This window comes from Erinaceus europaeus, chromosome 3 (genome assembly GCF_950295315.1).
Source record: "Erinaceus europaeus chromosome 3, mEriEur2.1, whole genome shotgun sequence".
Classification (NCBI taxonomy): Eukaryota; Metazoa; Chordata; class Mammalia; order Eulipotyphla; family Erinaceidae; genus Erinaceus; species Erinaceus europaeus.
The window spans coordinates 184,007,861-184,023,154 of NC_080164.1; the positions used below are offsets into that span (position 1 = coordinate 184,007,861).

The window sequence follows — 15,294 nt, forward strand, 5'->3', positions numbered from 1 at the left end:
TTATTACTACCGCTGTGGTTGTTATTTCTATTTCGCCCCAGCCCAGCGCGGCGTCTGATGGCGGCGCCGGGGCTCGAACCTGCACAGCGCCCCCGGCCCCGGGCCTCCACCGCGCCGCCGCCTCTCCCGGAACCTCCCGCCCGCAGCCCGCATGCGCGTCCCGTCACGTGACTCCCCCCCCCCGCGGCCTCCCCGGCTCCGCCCCGCGCGACTCCGTGACGTCACGGCGCACGCGGCCCCTCGCGTCATCACCGCACGCCGCGGCCTCCCGCGTCATCACCGCACGCCGCGGCCCGGCGACCATGGCGGAGGTGGGCCGGGCGGCCGTGCGCGACCCCGCGGCTGGGCTGCCGGGCGGCTTCTGGGCGGCGGTGTCCGTGTGGCTGGAGAGGCCGCAGGTGGCCAACAGGCGGCTGTGCGGGGCGCGGGTGGACGCGCGGGGGCGCCTCGAGCTGCCGGACCCCGGGCCGGGGGCTGCGGGGGGGGAGCCGCCGCCGGCGGAGACCTCGGACCCCGCGCCAGGGGCCGGAGGGGGACACCCACCCTGCGAGGGCCCCGGGCCAGTGACCGGAAGGGGACACCCACCCTGCGAGGGCCCCGGGCCAGTGACCGGAAGTGGACACCCACCCTGCGAGGGCCCCGGGCCAGTGACCGGAAGGGGACACCCACCCTGCGACGGACCCGGGCCAGTGACCGGAAGTGGACACCCACCCTGCGAGGGACCCGGGCCAGTGACCGGAAGGGGACACCCACCCTGCGAGGGCCCCGGGCCAGTGACCGGAAGTGGACACCCACCCTGCGAGGGCCCCGGGCCAGTGACCGGAAGTGGTCACCCACCCTGCGAGGACCCCGGGTCTGCGGCCGGAAGTGGACACTCACCCTGCGAGGAGCCCGGGCCAGTGACCGGAAGTGGACACCCACCCTGCGAGGGCCCCGGGCCAGTGGCCGGAAGTGGACACCCACCCTGCGATGGCCCCGGGCCAGTGGCCGGAAGTGGACACCCACCCTGCGAGGGCTCCGGGCCAGTGACCGGAAGTGGACACCCACCCTGCGAGGGCCCCGGGCCAGTGACCGGAGGTGGACACCCACCCTGCGAGGGACCCGGGCCAGTGACCGGAAGTGGACACCCACCCTGCGAGGGCCCCGGGCCAGTGACCGGAAGTGGACACCCACCCTGCGAGGGCCCCGGGCCAGTGACCGGAAGTGGTCACCCACCCTGCGAGGACCCCGGGTCTGCGGCCGGAAGTGGACACTCACCCTGCGAGGAGCCCGGGCCAGTGACCGGAAGTGGACACCCACCCTGCGAGGGCCCCGGGCCAGTGGCCGGAAGTGGACACCCACCCTGCGAGGGCCCCGGGCCAGTGGCCGGAAGTGGACACCCACCCTGCGAGGGCTCCGGGCCAGTGACCGGAAGTGGACACCCACCCTGCGAGGGCCCCGGGCCAGTGACCGGAGGTGGACACCCACCCTGCGAGGAGCCCGGGCCAGTGGCCAGAAGTGGACACCCACCCTGCGGGGGCCCCAGGCCAGTGACCGGAAGTGGACACCCACCCTTCGAGGAGCCCGGGTCTGTGGCCGGAAGTGGACACCCACCCTGCGAGGACCCCGGGCCAGTGGCCGGAAGTGGACACCCACCGTGCGAGGACCCCTCGGACCCCGGGCCAGTGTCCGGAAGTGGACATTCACCCTGCGAGGAGCCCGGGTCTGCGGCCGGAAGTGGACACCCACCCTGCGGGGGCCCCGGGCCAGTGGCCGGAAGTGGACACTCACCCTGTGAAGACCCCGGACCAGCGACCGGAAGTGGACACCCACCGTGCGAGGACCCCTCGGACCCCGGGCAGCACGGCGACCCCCCGGGCCCCCTCCTGGCGTCGCTCTGGGCCGCCGCGTCCCGCGACCTGGCCGCCCACCCCGGGGCGCTGACCTTCCTCTCCGGCCCCCGCGGCCCCCCGCGCCCGCTCGCCGTGGACGTGGCCCTGAGAACCATCGTCCCCAAGCCGCGCCCGCGCCGCCCGCCCGCCCGCGCCCGCCGGGACCTGGTCGTGCAAGGTGCCCCCACCTGGGGGTGTGAGCAGGGCTGCGGGGTCGCCGTGTCCGTCTGTCCCCGTGTCTGTCCCCGTGCCTGTGTCCGTCCCCGTGTCCGTCCCCGTGTCTGTCTCCGTCCTTGTGTCCGTCTCCGTCCCCGTGTCCGTTTCCATCCCCGTGTCTGTCCCCTGTCCGTCTCCGTCCCCGTGTCTGTCCCTGTCCCCGTGTCTGTCTCCGTCCCCATCTGTCTCCATCCCCGTGTCTGTCTCCGTCTCCGTGTCTGTCTCCATCCCCATCTCTGTCCCCGTGCCTGTCCCCGTCCCCGTGCCTGTCCCCGTCCCCGTGTCTGTCTCCGTCCCCGTGTCTGTCCTCGTCCCCGTGGCCGTCCCCATGCTCGTCCCCGTGTCTGTCCTCGTCCCCGTGGCCGTCCCCATGCTCGTCTGTCTCCGTCCCTGTGTCTGTCTCCATCTCCGTCTCCGTCCCCGTCCCCATACCCGTGTCTGTCTCCATCCCTGTGTCTGTCTCCGTCCCCGTCTGTCTCAGTCTCCGTCCCCGTGTCTGTCTCCGTCCCCATCTCCGTCCCCGTATCCGTCCCCGTGTCCGTCTCTGCACAGTGACAAAGATTCAAGGCGCTCTGTCGTGCCCGGGCATGTGAGCAGGTCTGTCTCCACACACCGGCCTGTGGCTGTGCCTCGCTCCCTCCTGCCCTCTCTCCCTCTCCCTTCTTTCCTCTCCTTCTCTCTCTCCCACTCCTTCCTTTCCTCTCCCTCTCTCCCTCTCTCCCTTCCTCGCTCCCTCTCCGTCTCCCTCCTTCCCCCTTGCTGCTGTCTGTGTCCCCTTCTCCTGGCCCACCCCGCCATCAGAGCCGGCCCCTCTGCTCCCTGTCCCAGGAGCCGCCCGCCCCCTCCAGCTGCGGAGACATGGGACTCGGCTGTCGCCCTTCTCGCGAGTCGCGAGTCTGGGACCGGCCGGCCGTGTCTCCGCTTGGCGCGTGGGGCCGGGGCTCGTGGGTGGTTCTGGGTGGCGGGACCGATGGCCGCGGCCGCGAGCACTGTCCCCTCCCGCAGACGTGGCGCGTGGAGCCGTGACGTTCCTGCCTCTGGAGGAAGGCGGCGACGGGCAGCTGAAGGTCGAGACCGGCAACCTGCACCAGATCCGGCTCAGCCGTGACGACCGCGGAGAATGGCGAGTCCGCCGACACGCTCTGGGGCGGGGAGGGAGAGAGGGCGAGGGGGCGCCCCTGCCCGTCCCGGAGATCCCCCGCGCCCCGTGCGGTGCCAGGCGCGAACCTGGGTCCTCGCGTCGGCCTTCCCCGGCGTCCGGCTCCCAGCCCGCGGGACGCTGCCCGAGGGGGCGGGGGGCCGGGCCGTGCTGACGACGCCTCTCCTGCCCGCAAGGTTCATATCCGTCCTGCTCTTCCGTCCGGAGAGCTGGCGCTCGGACGGGGCCGTCTACCCGCCGCCGGCCTGGCTCGGGGCGCAGCTGCCGGCACGGCTGGCCAGGTGGTGTGCGGGGCCCCGGGGCAGCGGGCTCCCCCGCACCCTGTCGCTCATCTGCGTGGCCCGCTACGGCGAGACGTACCGGCGGCTCAAAGACAAGCACGAGGCGCTGGTGAAGGTGGGCGGGCCGCGCGGCCTCCGCCCGACGGGGCGGGACGGGGGACGGGGGGACGGGGGACGGGATGGGGTTCCAGGCCGACTTGTGCCTGCAGGTGTGGCCCGAGGCGACCGACCCCGAGAAGTTCGTGCACGAAGACGTGGCCATCGCCGCGTACCTGCTGGTAGGAGCCCGCAGCCCGGCCGCGGGGAGGCGCGTGAGAGGAGAGAGGCGCCCACGGCGGGTCCAGCATCCTGAACTCCAGAGGTCGGGGACCTGCCCTCGGGGAGCTCCGGCCGGGACTGCCCGCCACGGCCCGGTCCACAGCAAGTCCCGCTCTCGCCCCAGGTGCTGTGGGAGGCCGAGCGGCGCGGCGGGGAGGCCAAGCAGAGCTTCGTGGACCTGGGCTGCGGCAACGGGCTGCTGACCCACATCCTGCGCGGCGAGGGGGTGAGCACGGCCGGACGGAGCCGCGTGGGGGTCCTCCCTGCAGAATCGGGTCGGACCCACCCCCGTGGGCGGGCGGCTGGCGGGGGGCCCAGGAGACGTAGCCCGCACAGCGGCTGCAGCCCCCAGCTCTGCCCGTCTCTGGTTCTCTTCAAGTGGTGTGTTTATTTTCTCTCGGGCAGAGACAGACGTGGGGGGGCGACGCCTGCAGACCTGTGCGGGCCGCGGGTTCGAACCCAGGTCCTCCCCTGTGGTGCGTGTGCTCAGCTGGCTGCCCCTCCCCACGCGTGGGCCGCTGTGGCGGCCGGAGCCTGGAGGGGAGGGGGTCCGCCCGTCGCTCACACTGCTCGCCCCCAGCACCCTGGCCGAGGCCTGGACGTGCGCCGGAGGAGGATCTGGGACCTGTACGGACCGCAGACGCGCCTGGAGGTGCCGCCCGCCCCCGCTGCATCAAGTGCCCGCGCCTGCGGGGAGGTGCCCACCCCACTGTGCCCCCAGGCCGCTCGGCGGGGAGGTGCCCACTCCCCTGCGGCCGCTGCAGCCCCAGACCCCCTCTCTGCCCTCAGGGTGGAGGGCCCCTCCCGGGCCGCCCAGCTCCGTTGCCCCTGGCACTGAACTCGGCCCCTTACAGATGCCGCCCTGGGGTGCGGGCAGCCTCAGACCCCCAGGCTCTGCCTGCTGACAGCTTGCCGCCTTGCGTCTCCTCTCCCCAGGAGGCTGCCATCACACCGAGCGATGACACGCTCTTCCCCGAGGCCGACTGGCTGCTGGGGAACCACTCGGACGAGCTCACGCCCTGGATCCCCGTCATCGCGGCCAGGTGGGGGCCAGGTGGGGGCAGCTGCGCCGCGCGCGCACGTGAGGGGCCCGTCACGTCTCTGCCGGCCGTGCGATCGCACTGAGCAGGTCGGGCTCGGGTGGCCGCCTGCTCAGTCGCTGCCCGCGGGCTTGTCCTGGGGCGCGGTGGCCGAGAGTCTGTGTGCCTGCACGTCCCGGCCTTTCAGTCTTATTGGGCGGGGCAGAGATCGCGAGGGGGGGAGAGATAGGGAGAGAGACGAGAGACGCCTGCAACCCTGCTTTACCACCTGCGAAGCTTCCCCTGCACGTGGGGACCAGGGGCTCGAACCCGGACCCGTGCACGGTGACGTTCACACTCAAGTCGCTGCTCTGCTCCCTGAGGACGATTTTTTAAAAGAGAAGACGGGGCGGGTGTCCACAGCACTGCTCCCTGTCCCGGGGGCGCTCCCACACCAGCCACAGGGCTCGAACCTGGGACCTGGGACCGCCCCCGCCCGGCCCGCGAGCCACCCCCCGCCCACCCGCCTGCAGGTCCGCCTACCGCTGCCGCTTCTTTCTGCTGCCCTGCTGCTTCTTTGACTTCGGCGGCCGCTTCTGCCGCCGGCAGAGCGGGAGGACCCAGTACCGCGAGTACCTGGACTTCCTGCGGGACGTGGGGGAGGCCTGCGGCTTCCGCGTGGAGGAGGACTGTCTGCGGATCCCCTCCACCAAGAGGGTGCGGCCCCCACCCTGCCGGGAGCACCCCGCGCCCAGCACGGCCCGAGTGGGTGGCGGTGGGGACGGGGGTGGGCGTTGGGCGCTACCTGGACCCCCAGGGTACCGGCCCAGCCCCCCCTTGCCCGCAGGTCTGCCTCGTGGGGAGGGCCAGGACCTACCCCCCCTCCGCAGAGCCGGCGGCCGACGCGAGGCGCACCCGCTACATCCAGAGCCGGCCGCCCCCCCAGGCCCAGGGACCCCCAGCCGCCACGGCCGAAGGCGTAGCCCGATCCCCCGAGGGGTCCGCCGCACCCTGGCTGTCGGGCTTCCGGCCGCGGGAGAGGGTCCAGCGGGTGCGGAACTGCGCCGCCCTCCCCCACGCCTTCAGGGACCGCGTGGTGTTGCGGGTGGCCACCCTGCTGCTGGGGGCCCCGGGGGCCGAGCACGGGGAAGACCCGCAGGCCTGGAACCCCGGAGGTGAGGGGGCGCCCCGTCTGCGCTGATGGTCCCTGTGGGCCCCCATGAGCCTCCCCACGTGCTGACACGGTGCCCCCCCCCAGGACGGCCGGGCCGCTCCTGCCGCTCCCACTGGGCCGGGACAAGGGTCTCTGGGGCGGGGCAGCTGGTCTGCAGGAGGGAGTCCTGGGGAGCGGCTGCGTGCCCCCACCCCACCTCCTGGCACGGAACTTGAACCCGGGGCGCTGTCTGTCCACAGGGAGCCTGACGCTGGCTGAGGTCGCGGGTGCGTTGGGCGGGGACACTCTGCAGGCCCTGAAGCGGGAGTGCGGGGGCCTCCAGACGCTGCTGCGCACCTGCCACCAGGTGTTCCGAGGTGCGCCCTCTGACCCCGGGCTGCCCCCCCCCACACACACCCCCCACTCTGCCACCCGCCTCCCCCCCAGCCCCCCACTCTGCCACCAGGTGTTCCGAGGTGCGCACCCTGCACCCTCGGGCTGCCACCTGTCTACCCACTCTGGCACCTGGCGGCTGCTGCAGAGAACCAGGGACAAAGGGACGGGGGGGGCAGAACCCGGGGGGGGTGACCACAGCTCCTGTCACCCGAGCCCCCCAACCCCGCACGGGTCCCCACTGAGTCCGCTCTGTCCTGCCACCCCAGTGGCCGCCGGGCGGGTGCACATCCGGGACTGGCGAGCGGAGCCATCGAGGGAGCCGGACGCCGCGGGCTCGCGGGCCTCCGCCTTCAAGACGCGGCCCTGCTGGTTCTTCGCCCACCACCCGCAGGGCTGCCCCCTGCCCGCGCCCGCCTGCCCCTTCGCCCATGGCCCCGAGGAGCTGCGGCCCCCCCAGCTGCGGCCCCCCCGCTGGAAGCAGGGCCCCTGAGGGTGCCCCCCCAACGGCATCTGGAGGGCCCCCCACCCTGGGAGGCTCTGGCTGCGCTGTGTGTCGGGCGGCTGGGGCAGGAGCCCTGGGTGGACGCGAACTCCCAGGGGTGCAGCAGACGCCCACCTGGGGCTCCGGCCGGGTCCGTCCCCAGCGCCACCATCCGCCAGAGCGCAGCAGGGCTCTGGGCGCTGTCTGTCTGTCCTTCAATAAAATAAACTGGCTGAGGAGACAGCGTGACGGGCTGCAGAACCGCCTGGTGCCGAGGCCCGGGGTTCAAGCCCCAGCCCCATGTCAGCCAGCGCTCAGCAGAGCTGGGGGTGGAGGATAAAGCACGACCCCTGAGGCCTCGGCCCAGGCCTCTCCCCTGACCACGTCACCCGGGGGCTTTGCCACCTGCAGGCGGGGCCCTGAGCTGCGATGGGTCCTGGGTCAGTCGGGTGCCCCGGGGGAGAGTCCTGGGCTTGCGGCCGCCGGGATAAAACATCAGGCCCTGCCGCAGGAGGGGTCGCCCCCGGTCGTGGGCGTGAAGGGTCTGGCCGGGTGTCCACCGACCACCACTCGAACCCTGGGCCGCCTCTGTTCGATCGGGACAGAGTTGAAAGAGGAAAGACCTGCACTTGTGAAGCCCCCCGGGGGGACACCAGACCAGGGCCTTGAACCCAGGTCTCTGCACCGTGACGTGTGCACTTAACCTGGGGCGCCATCACTGGCCTCTCCATCTGAGCCTCGGGCCTGCGGGACCCCACCCCGTGCGAGGGCCGCGGGCCTCTGGGTGCCCTCAGCAGGGCCCTCCGTGAGGCCCCCACCCCCATTCCCGGCAGGAGCAGTCTGCTGTGCAAAGACACCCCCAGCCCTGGGCAGCCGAGATCCAGTCTGGTCACCAGCCCCGAGGTCACTCAGCGCCAGGCAGGGGGGTGGGGGGGCGTGCCTGTCTGCTGGGTCTGGTGTCCAGCCCTCCGCCCGAGCTGGCAACCTAATGGGGCAGGAGCAGGCCCCTCCCCGCTGGGCCCCAGGTGCCACCTGCTTGGCGCCATGGGACACCCCCTCCCTGCCACGTGGTGCCCACAGAGTCGAGTCCCTGGAGCTGGTGGGGCTGGTGTCCAGGGAGGCCTGGGTGACCCCTCCCTTTCTCCACCTCCATCCCCCCACCCGCTTCCCCACCCCCGCCTCTCCTCCTCCCCTTCCCTCACTGTTTCTGCCACAGCTGTCCTTCCTTCCTCTGGCTTGGGCGAGTTGGTTCACCTCAGTTCACCTCAGGCCCCGCGAGCGCCCCTGCCCTGGGCTCTCAGGAGTCTGCGACAGGAACGGCCCCTGGCACCCAGTTACGGCCCCAGAGGAGGGGTGCCCCGGCCCAGCCCCACCCCCAAATAAGAGTAAACCCTGCGACAAGTCACCCCCGCGGCCCTGTCTGAACCCCTCTGCTCTAGGCCGTGGGGTGACTTCTCCCCACACTCACCTCCACCGCCCAGCAGCCCAGGCTGGGGCCGGCTCTCCTCACTGCCCCCGGCTTGTGGTCGCTAGTGCCCACCTGCAGGGTCCCACACCTGTGATGGAGCCGGTCACACGGTGGGGCCACATGGGCCTGCCCTGTGGGGAGGGCCTCCTGGGGGAGGTATCCCCTGACTTAAGGCCCTGGGCGCCTGGAGGGGGTGGGGTCCGTTTCCTGGAAGGCCCAGGAATGTGCTGGCCTGGCAGGTTCTGAGGAGTCAGCAGGACGCCCCGGGAATTCCAGGCATCCGGCCAAGGGGACCGCGGCCTCCCGCCAGAGCCCCAGTGCAGGGTGGGGGTGAGGAGGGGTGCTGGGGGACAGCGCACCGAGCGCCCGCTGGCCAGGAGGCTGAGGTCCAGGACCAGCATCTACCCAGGCGCCTGGTGGAGTGCACAGGGTTCAAGGCCCGTCCCCACCTGCGGGCGGGCGGGCGGGCGGGGGGGGGGGGGGGCAGGCCTCAGGGTCTGACTTCCTGTTGCCTCGCCAGCCTGTGAACCCTCTGCTCCTGCCCCATTCTCCCCGTTTTCGTTCTACTTTCTTTTCCTTTTTTTTTTTTGTGCCTCCAGGGTTATTGCCGGGGCACCACGAAGCCACTGCTCCTGGAGGCCACTTTCCCCTTAACTCCCCACCCTTGTACTGCTGTTGTTAGGACAGAGAGAGATGGAGAGAAGAGGGGGAAGACAGAGAGGGGGAGAGAAGGACAGACACCTGCAGACCTGCTTCACCGCCTGTGAAGCGACCCCCCCCCCCCCGCAGGTGGGGATCCGGGGGCTCGAACCGGGATCCTCACGCCGGTCCTTGCGCTTTGCACCATGTGCACTTAATCCGCTGCGCTACCTTCCGGCTCCCTTCTACTTTATTTTCATTTGACAGGACAGAGAGGAGTTGAGAGGAGGGGGGAGTCGGGAGACAGACAGACTCCTGCAGCCCTGCCCCACCGCTCACGCAGCTTCCTCCCCTGCAGTGGAGAGCGGAGCTCGACCCGGGGCCGTGAGCATCGCGCGATACGTGCACTTAACCACTGCACCACCACACGGGCCTGCGGGTGTCTGCCCCCCTCCCCTCTTGGTTTCTGTCTCCATCAATAAACTAAAGAAAACAGGAAGCCGCGTTTGTCCTGACTCTGGGGCTTGAGGATAAAATAGAAAAAAAACAAAACGGTGAGAAAACCCCCCCCTCCCACAGCTCCGGAGCCCCCACCACCCAGGAGCTTCGCCTGCCTGGGACCCCAGGACCACGGGGCCTGGGTGGGGGCCGTCAGCCCACAGCTGCTCTCGGCCTGGGGGGGGAGGAGGGAGGGTCTGCACGCAGGACCAAAGCGGCCTGATGGCCACCGGCCCCGCACCTGTTGGGGCGACACCAAGACCAGATTTCAGCACTGCCCCCCGGGTGCTGGGACCTTGAGGGGCCTCCACCCTCCCACAGTGCTGCCCCTCACCCCGTTCCCCATCAGCTGCCGCCCCTGCCCTGGGTGGGGAGGGAGCCAAGCGGGGGGTGTGAACCAGGAAGGCTTCACGAAGGTGGTGGTATCTGAAGCAAGTGGAGGCAGGGGTGTGTGGGTGTTGGGGGCCCGGTGGGCAGAGGGGACCTCGCTCACTCAGCTCTAGGAGCTCAGTCCAGGGTCTTGGGGTCCCACACAGGGTGGCTGCCCACCTCCCACGGCCAGGGCTGACCAAGTCTTTTACTTTGGTGCGATACGCCAATTCCATTTCAGGTTCTACTTGTGTTTTCTTTTCTGATCTTGTTTTTCAGCCACTCATCTGTTGTGGGACACCTGGGTTGCTTCCAGGTTTTGGCTATTACACATTGTGCTGCCAAGAACATATGTGTGCACAGATCTTTTTGGATGGATGTGCTGGGTTCCTTAGGATATATCCACAGGAGAGGAATTGCAGGATCATAGGGTAGGTCCATGTCTAGCCTTCTGAGAGTCTCCAGACTGCTCTCCACAGAGGTTGGACCCACTGACATTCCCACCAGCAGTGCAGGAGGGTTCCTTTGACCCCACACCCTCTGCAGCATTTGCTGCTGTTACCTTTTCTGATGTGTGACATTCTCACAGGAGTGAAGTGGTATCTCATTGTTGTCTTTATTTGCATTTCTCTGACATCCAGAGACTTGGAGCATTTTTTCATGTGTTTCTCGGCCTTTTGGATCTCTTCTGTGGTGAATATTCTGTCCAAGTCCTCCCCCCATTTTTGGATGGGGTTATTTGTTGTCTTGTTGTTGAGTCTGGCAAGCTCTTTATATATGTTGGTTATTAAACTCTTATCTGATGTATGGCATGTAAAGATCTTCTCCCATTCTGTGAGGGGTCTCTTGGTTTGGGTAGTGGTTTCTTTTGCTGTGAAGAAGCTTTTTAATTTGATGTAGTCCCATAGGTTTATACTTGCCTTAGTCTTCTTTGTAATTGGATTCGTTTCATTGAAAATATCTTTAAAATTTATGCGGAAAAGAGTTCTGCCAATATTTTCCTCTAAGTATCTGATAGTTTCTGGTCTAACATGCAAGTCTTTGATCCACTTGGAATTTATTTTTGTATTTGGTGAAATACAGTGATTCAGTTTCATTCTTCTGCATGTTTCAACCCATTGTTTCCAACACCATTTGTTGAAGAGACTCTGCTTTCCCCATTTAATAGTCTGGGCACCTTTGTCAAAGATGAGATGTCCATAGGTGTGGGGGCTCCATGGTTTCAGTTTTTATTGATTTCAACGGGAGAGACAAGAGCCCAGAGCCCGGCTCAGCTCTGGCTGGTGGTGCTGGGAATTGAATCTGGGACCTCAGAGCCTCAGGCAGGAGAGTCTGTTGCAGAGCCCCTGTGCTGTCTCCCCGGCCCTGTTTATTTTAATGATGAGAGAGACAGAGACCAGAGCCCCCCTCAGCTCTGGCTGACCTGAGGCTGGTTGCTGGGTATGGGAGCTGGGGCCTCGGGCCGTTAGAAGCTGCCCTGCCGTCTCCCCAGCCCTCCGCCTGCCTTCTGACCGGCGCTAACCCGGAGGCCAGTGGCAAGGACGCTGAGGCTCCTGGCCCGTGGGCCCAGCCTGCACCCAGCCTCCCACCCGCTAGGAGCCCCCACCCCTGGGCCCTGGGGGTGGGCTGACCCTGACAGCACCAGCAGCTGCGTGCCCTCGCACCCCATCACAAGGGAGAAGGGTCAGGGTTCCCGGCCCTGGGTGCCCAGGAGCCTCCAGCCCACCGCCGTCTCCCGCCCGGGTCGGGTCTGCATCTGGAAGCGCTGTCCCCTGCGGAGGGGAAGCCTCGGACAGTCAGCTGCCCAGGGCTGCACCCTCGGGTGTCTCCCTCCCCGGAGTAAGGAGAACGCTGCTTCCAGAGCCCCCACCCCCACCCCCAGCGTCTCACTGCCCCCGGGAAGATGAACCTCGGCTCACAGAAAGGCTGCTGAGCTCAGCGACACCCTCCTCCCAGAGCCCAGAGCTGCCCATCCCTGGGAGCTGGCCCCATGCCGGGGTGTGTGGCGGCCATGCCTGCCTGAAACCCTGCAATTTCTGTCTACGCTGACTTCCTTCTGGGGCGCGGCGGGAGGGGACCTTTCCTTGGCCCTCTGCCCTCTGCCTTCTGCTCAGCCTCACCGGGGCCCAGACTGGCCCAGGACCCCGGCTCCCACCGCCACCGGGGCGAAACTGCCTCCTTCCTCACACAGCCACACTGGGCCACACTGTCTCACAGGACACTGGCGGTCCCGCCGTTTCCTTTTGCCTGGGCTGACAGCCGTTTTTAGTTTTCACGTTTTTTTTTTTAAATTTTTATTTATTCCCTCTTGTTGCCCTTGATGTTTTATTGTTGTTGTTATTGCTGTTGTTGGAGAGGACAGAGAGACATGGAGAGAGGAGGAGAAGACAGAGAGGGGGAGAGACAGACAGACACCTGCAGACCTGCTTCACCGCCTGGGAAGCGACTCCCCTGCAGGTGGGGAGCCGGGGGTTCGAACCGGGATCCTTACGCCGGTCCTTGCGCTTTGCTCCACCTGTGCTTAACCCGCTGCACTACTGCCCAACTCCCTTATTTTTATTTTTTAAAAGATATATTTATTTTTGGCTAGAGACAGAGAGAAATTGAGAGGGGAGGGGAGGTAGAGGGAGAGAGACAGACACCTGCAGCCCTGCTTTACCGCTTGCCAAGCTTCCCCTTGCAAGTGGGCTCGAACCTGGGTCCTGTGGGCACTTAACCAGGTGCACCACCGCCTGGCCCTCCATGCCTTTTTAATTTTAATTAATTAATTGGATAGAGACAGAAATTGAGAGGGAAGGGGGAGACAGAGAGACACCTGCACCCTGCTCCATCACTCGTGAAGCTTCTCCTGCAGGTGGGGACTGGGGGCTTGAAGCTGGCACTGTGCACTGTGCTGTGAGTGCTCGATTAGGTGCCCTGCCGCCTGGCCCCTCACTCGCCTGTCTTGGAACGTCCCCGTCGCTAACACATGGCGTCACGTGTCCGGTCTCACTGGTGCAGACCAAGTGGCCCGAGCTGGACAAAGGACGAGGGGTCTGTGTGGAGGGCCGGGCAGCTCACAGCCTTCTGGTGGCTTCCGAAACGTGACGCAGGACCGGAGAAGCCAGCGGCTCTGCAAAGCCTGCGGGAGTGGGGCTCCGGGGGCTGCCCACACCCTGCGGCCTCCCCTCCCGGCCAGGCCTCCCCGTGTCCCCAGTACCCACCCGTTCCCCACCGGCCGTGAGCGGGGAGCACCCTGGGTGGGGACGCCTCTCTCAAGCTGGGCTTTGTTTCCCTGGAGACGGCCCTAGGGTGGGGGCTCCTGAGCCCCATGGTGGCCGGTGCCCCGCCTGCCCGCCATGGGGCTGGGGGGCTGGAAGGCAGTGGACGGGGGTCCGCTCTCCCCTCCTGCCCGTGTCCCCAGCCGCTCCGACGGAGGTCAGAGGACACAGCGTCCTCCTTGCCGGGTCAGCTGCAGACACGCACTTTTGGGGTTACCCCTCTTCTGAAGCAGGACCCCGCCCTGGCCAAGGCTCCCGGCTAACACCAGGGCTGCCCATCTTGTCCGCCGAGGTTGGTGGTGACCTCAGCTCCCGTCAGACAGTCTGTCACTCCCGGCAGTCCCTCCCACCAGCTCTGGGCCTGGTCCCTCCCCAGCGGGGACACGTGGCTGGGGTGAAGGGGACTGTGTCGGGCTGGGCTGTCCCCTCCGGGCCGGACCCAGACTCTCTCTCACCCTCCTGGGGGCAGGAAGCCCCAGACCTGGGGTGGGGGGTCCTGGGGGTCCCACTTTCTGTCACAGGTCTCTCCCGGGTCCCCGTGTGGTGAAGGGAGGGGCTGGGTTGTGGTGGCTGAGCTCTGGCTGACGGCGGCGCCCGGGACAGAACCTGGGCCCTCAGCCTCAGGCGGGACAGTCATATAGATCACTGTGCTGTCTGCTCTGTTCTGTCATTTGTGTTCTGGTTATTTTTGTCATCTAACGAGAGATACAGAATATATAACAGTGGTCCGGGAGGTGGCGCAGGGGATAAAGCATCGGACTCTCAAGCGTGAGGACCTGAGTTCAATCCCTGGCAGCACATGTACCAGAGTGATGTCTGGCTCTTTCCCTCTCCTCCTATCTTTCTCATGAATAAATAAAATATTTAAAAAGAATATATTATTATTATTATTACTATTATTATTATATATGGGGCACCAGAGCCTTGCTCAGCTCTGGCTGATGGTGGTGCTGGGGATTGAACCTGGGCCCTCAGAGCCTTAGGCAGGAGAGTCTCTTTGCAGAACCCTGGGGCCCGGGGGTCTCTGATGCTGCCCCCACCCCCACGGCGTCACCGTCACCGGTGCTCCTCTCCCATTCCTCCCCCCTTCCCTTTCGCTCACAGCCCTCCCCTCTCTCCCACCAGCTCTGGCTTCGTCTCCCTCAGCCAGGTCCCCTGTGTCACTGAGGTGACCCTTCAGATCCATCAGCCCCCGGCATGGGGAAGCAGGGTGGGGGGCACCCAGGCTGGAGTGGGCCGGGCTCCCACTGCAGCCAGAGGGCTGGAGGGAAGGCAAGAGGGGTGTCCCCAGAGAGCCCTCAGGTCAGCCTGGCTTCAGCACAAGTCTGTGCCCCTCTGCAGGTGGTGACCTCCCTGGGTGCCGCAGGACGTGGACACAGGGGGGCAGCTGGGGGGCTTTGCAGGGGCCTGGGGGTGCCGTGCTGGGATCCTGCCCCTTCGCTCCCCACCCCTCTTCTTGCTGAAACCCGGGCTCAGGCTCTTGGAGTCAAGGGGCTAAAGAGGGGGCAGTGTCTTTTTCCCTCAGCCCGGCTCTGCCTGTCTGCATACAGGCGCGAGATCACACGTCTGTGTGCATGTGTGTGCAGCGTGAGCTCACATGTCTGTGTGCATGTGTGTGCAGCATGAGCTCACACGTCTTTGTGCATGTGTGAGCTCACATGTATGTGCATGTGTGGGTCCATGTCCCTGTGTGCATGTGTGTGTGCAGGTGTGAACTCACATATGTGTGCATGTGTGTGCAGGCATGAGCTCACACATCTGTGTGCATGTATGTGCAGGTGTGAGCTCACACGTCTGTGTGCATGTGTGTGCAGCGTGAGCTCACACGTCTGTGTGCATGTGTGTGCAGGTGTGAGCTCACATATATGTGCATGTGTGGGTCCATGTCCCTGTGTGCATGTGTGTGTGCAGCCGTGAACTCACACATATGTGTGCAGGCGTGAGCTCAAATGTCTCTGTGTGCATGTGCGTGCAGGTGTGAACTCACATCTGTGTGCATGTGTGAGCTCACATGTCTGTGTGCATGACCTCACACGTGTGCACATGTGTGCAGGCATGAGTTCACGTGTCTCTGTGCATGTGTGTACTGGTATGAGCTCACATCTGCATGCACATGTGTGCATGTGTGAGCTCACACATCTGTGTGCAGGTGTGAGTTCATATGTC

The 15,294-nt window shown here is 66.5% G+C and overlaps 1 protein-coding gene across 1 annotated transcript; it reads left to right on the top strand.

Annotated features, from left to right (window-relative positions):
* Positions 1-274: 274 nt before the first annotated feature.
* TRMT44 (tRNA methyltransferase 44 homolog) lies at positions 275-7,133 on the top strand. The gene is made up of 12 exons (XM_060188570.1): positions 275-1,664; positions 1,842-2,049; positions 3,093-3,210; positions 3,423-3,642; positions 3,737-3,805; positions 3,970-4,071; positions 4,426-4,497; positions 4,782-4,888; positions 5,398-5,581; positions 5,712-6,039; positions 6,278-6,394; positions 6,680-7,133. The coding sequence occupies exons 1-12, from the start codon at positions 303-305 to the stop codon at positions 6,901-6,903; spliced, it is 3,111 nt and encodes a 1,036-aa protein (XP_060044553.1). The 5' UTR covers positions 275-302; the 3' UTR covers positions 6,904-7,133.
* Positions 7,134-15,294: the final 8,161 nt, after the last annotated feature.

What these genes read in the sequence shown, in the direction of transcription:
- TRMT44 (XM_060188570.1), top strand. Translation starts at nt 303, where the DNA reads ATGGCGGAGGTGGGCCGGGCGGCCGTGCGCGACCCCGCGGCTGGGCTG. An exon ending in ACATCCTGCGCGGCGAGGGG is followed by an intron (nt 4,072 to 4,425) that starts GTGAGCACGGCC and finishes GCTCGCCCCCAG; the next exon opens with CACCCTGGCCGAGGCCTGGA. An exon ending in CTGCCACCAGGTGTTCCGAG is followed by an intron (nt 6,395 to 6,679) that starts GTGCGCCCTCTG and finishes CTGCCACCCCAG; the next exon opens with TGGCCGCCGGGCGGGTGCAC.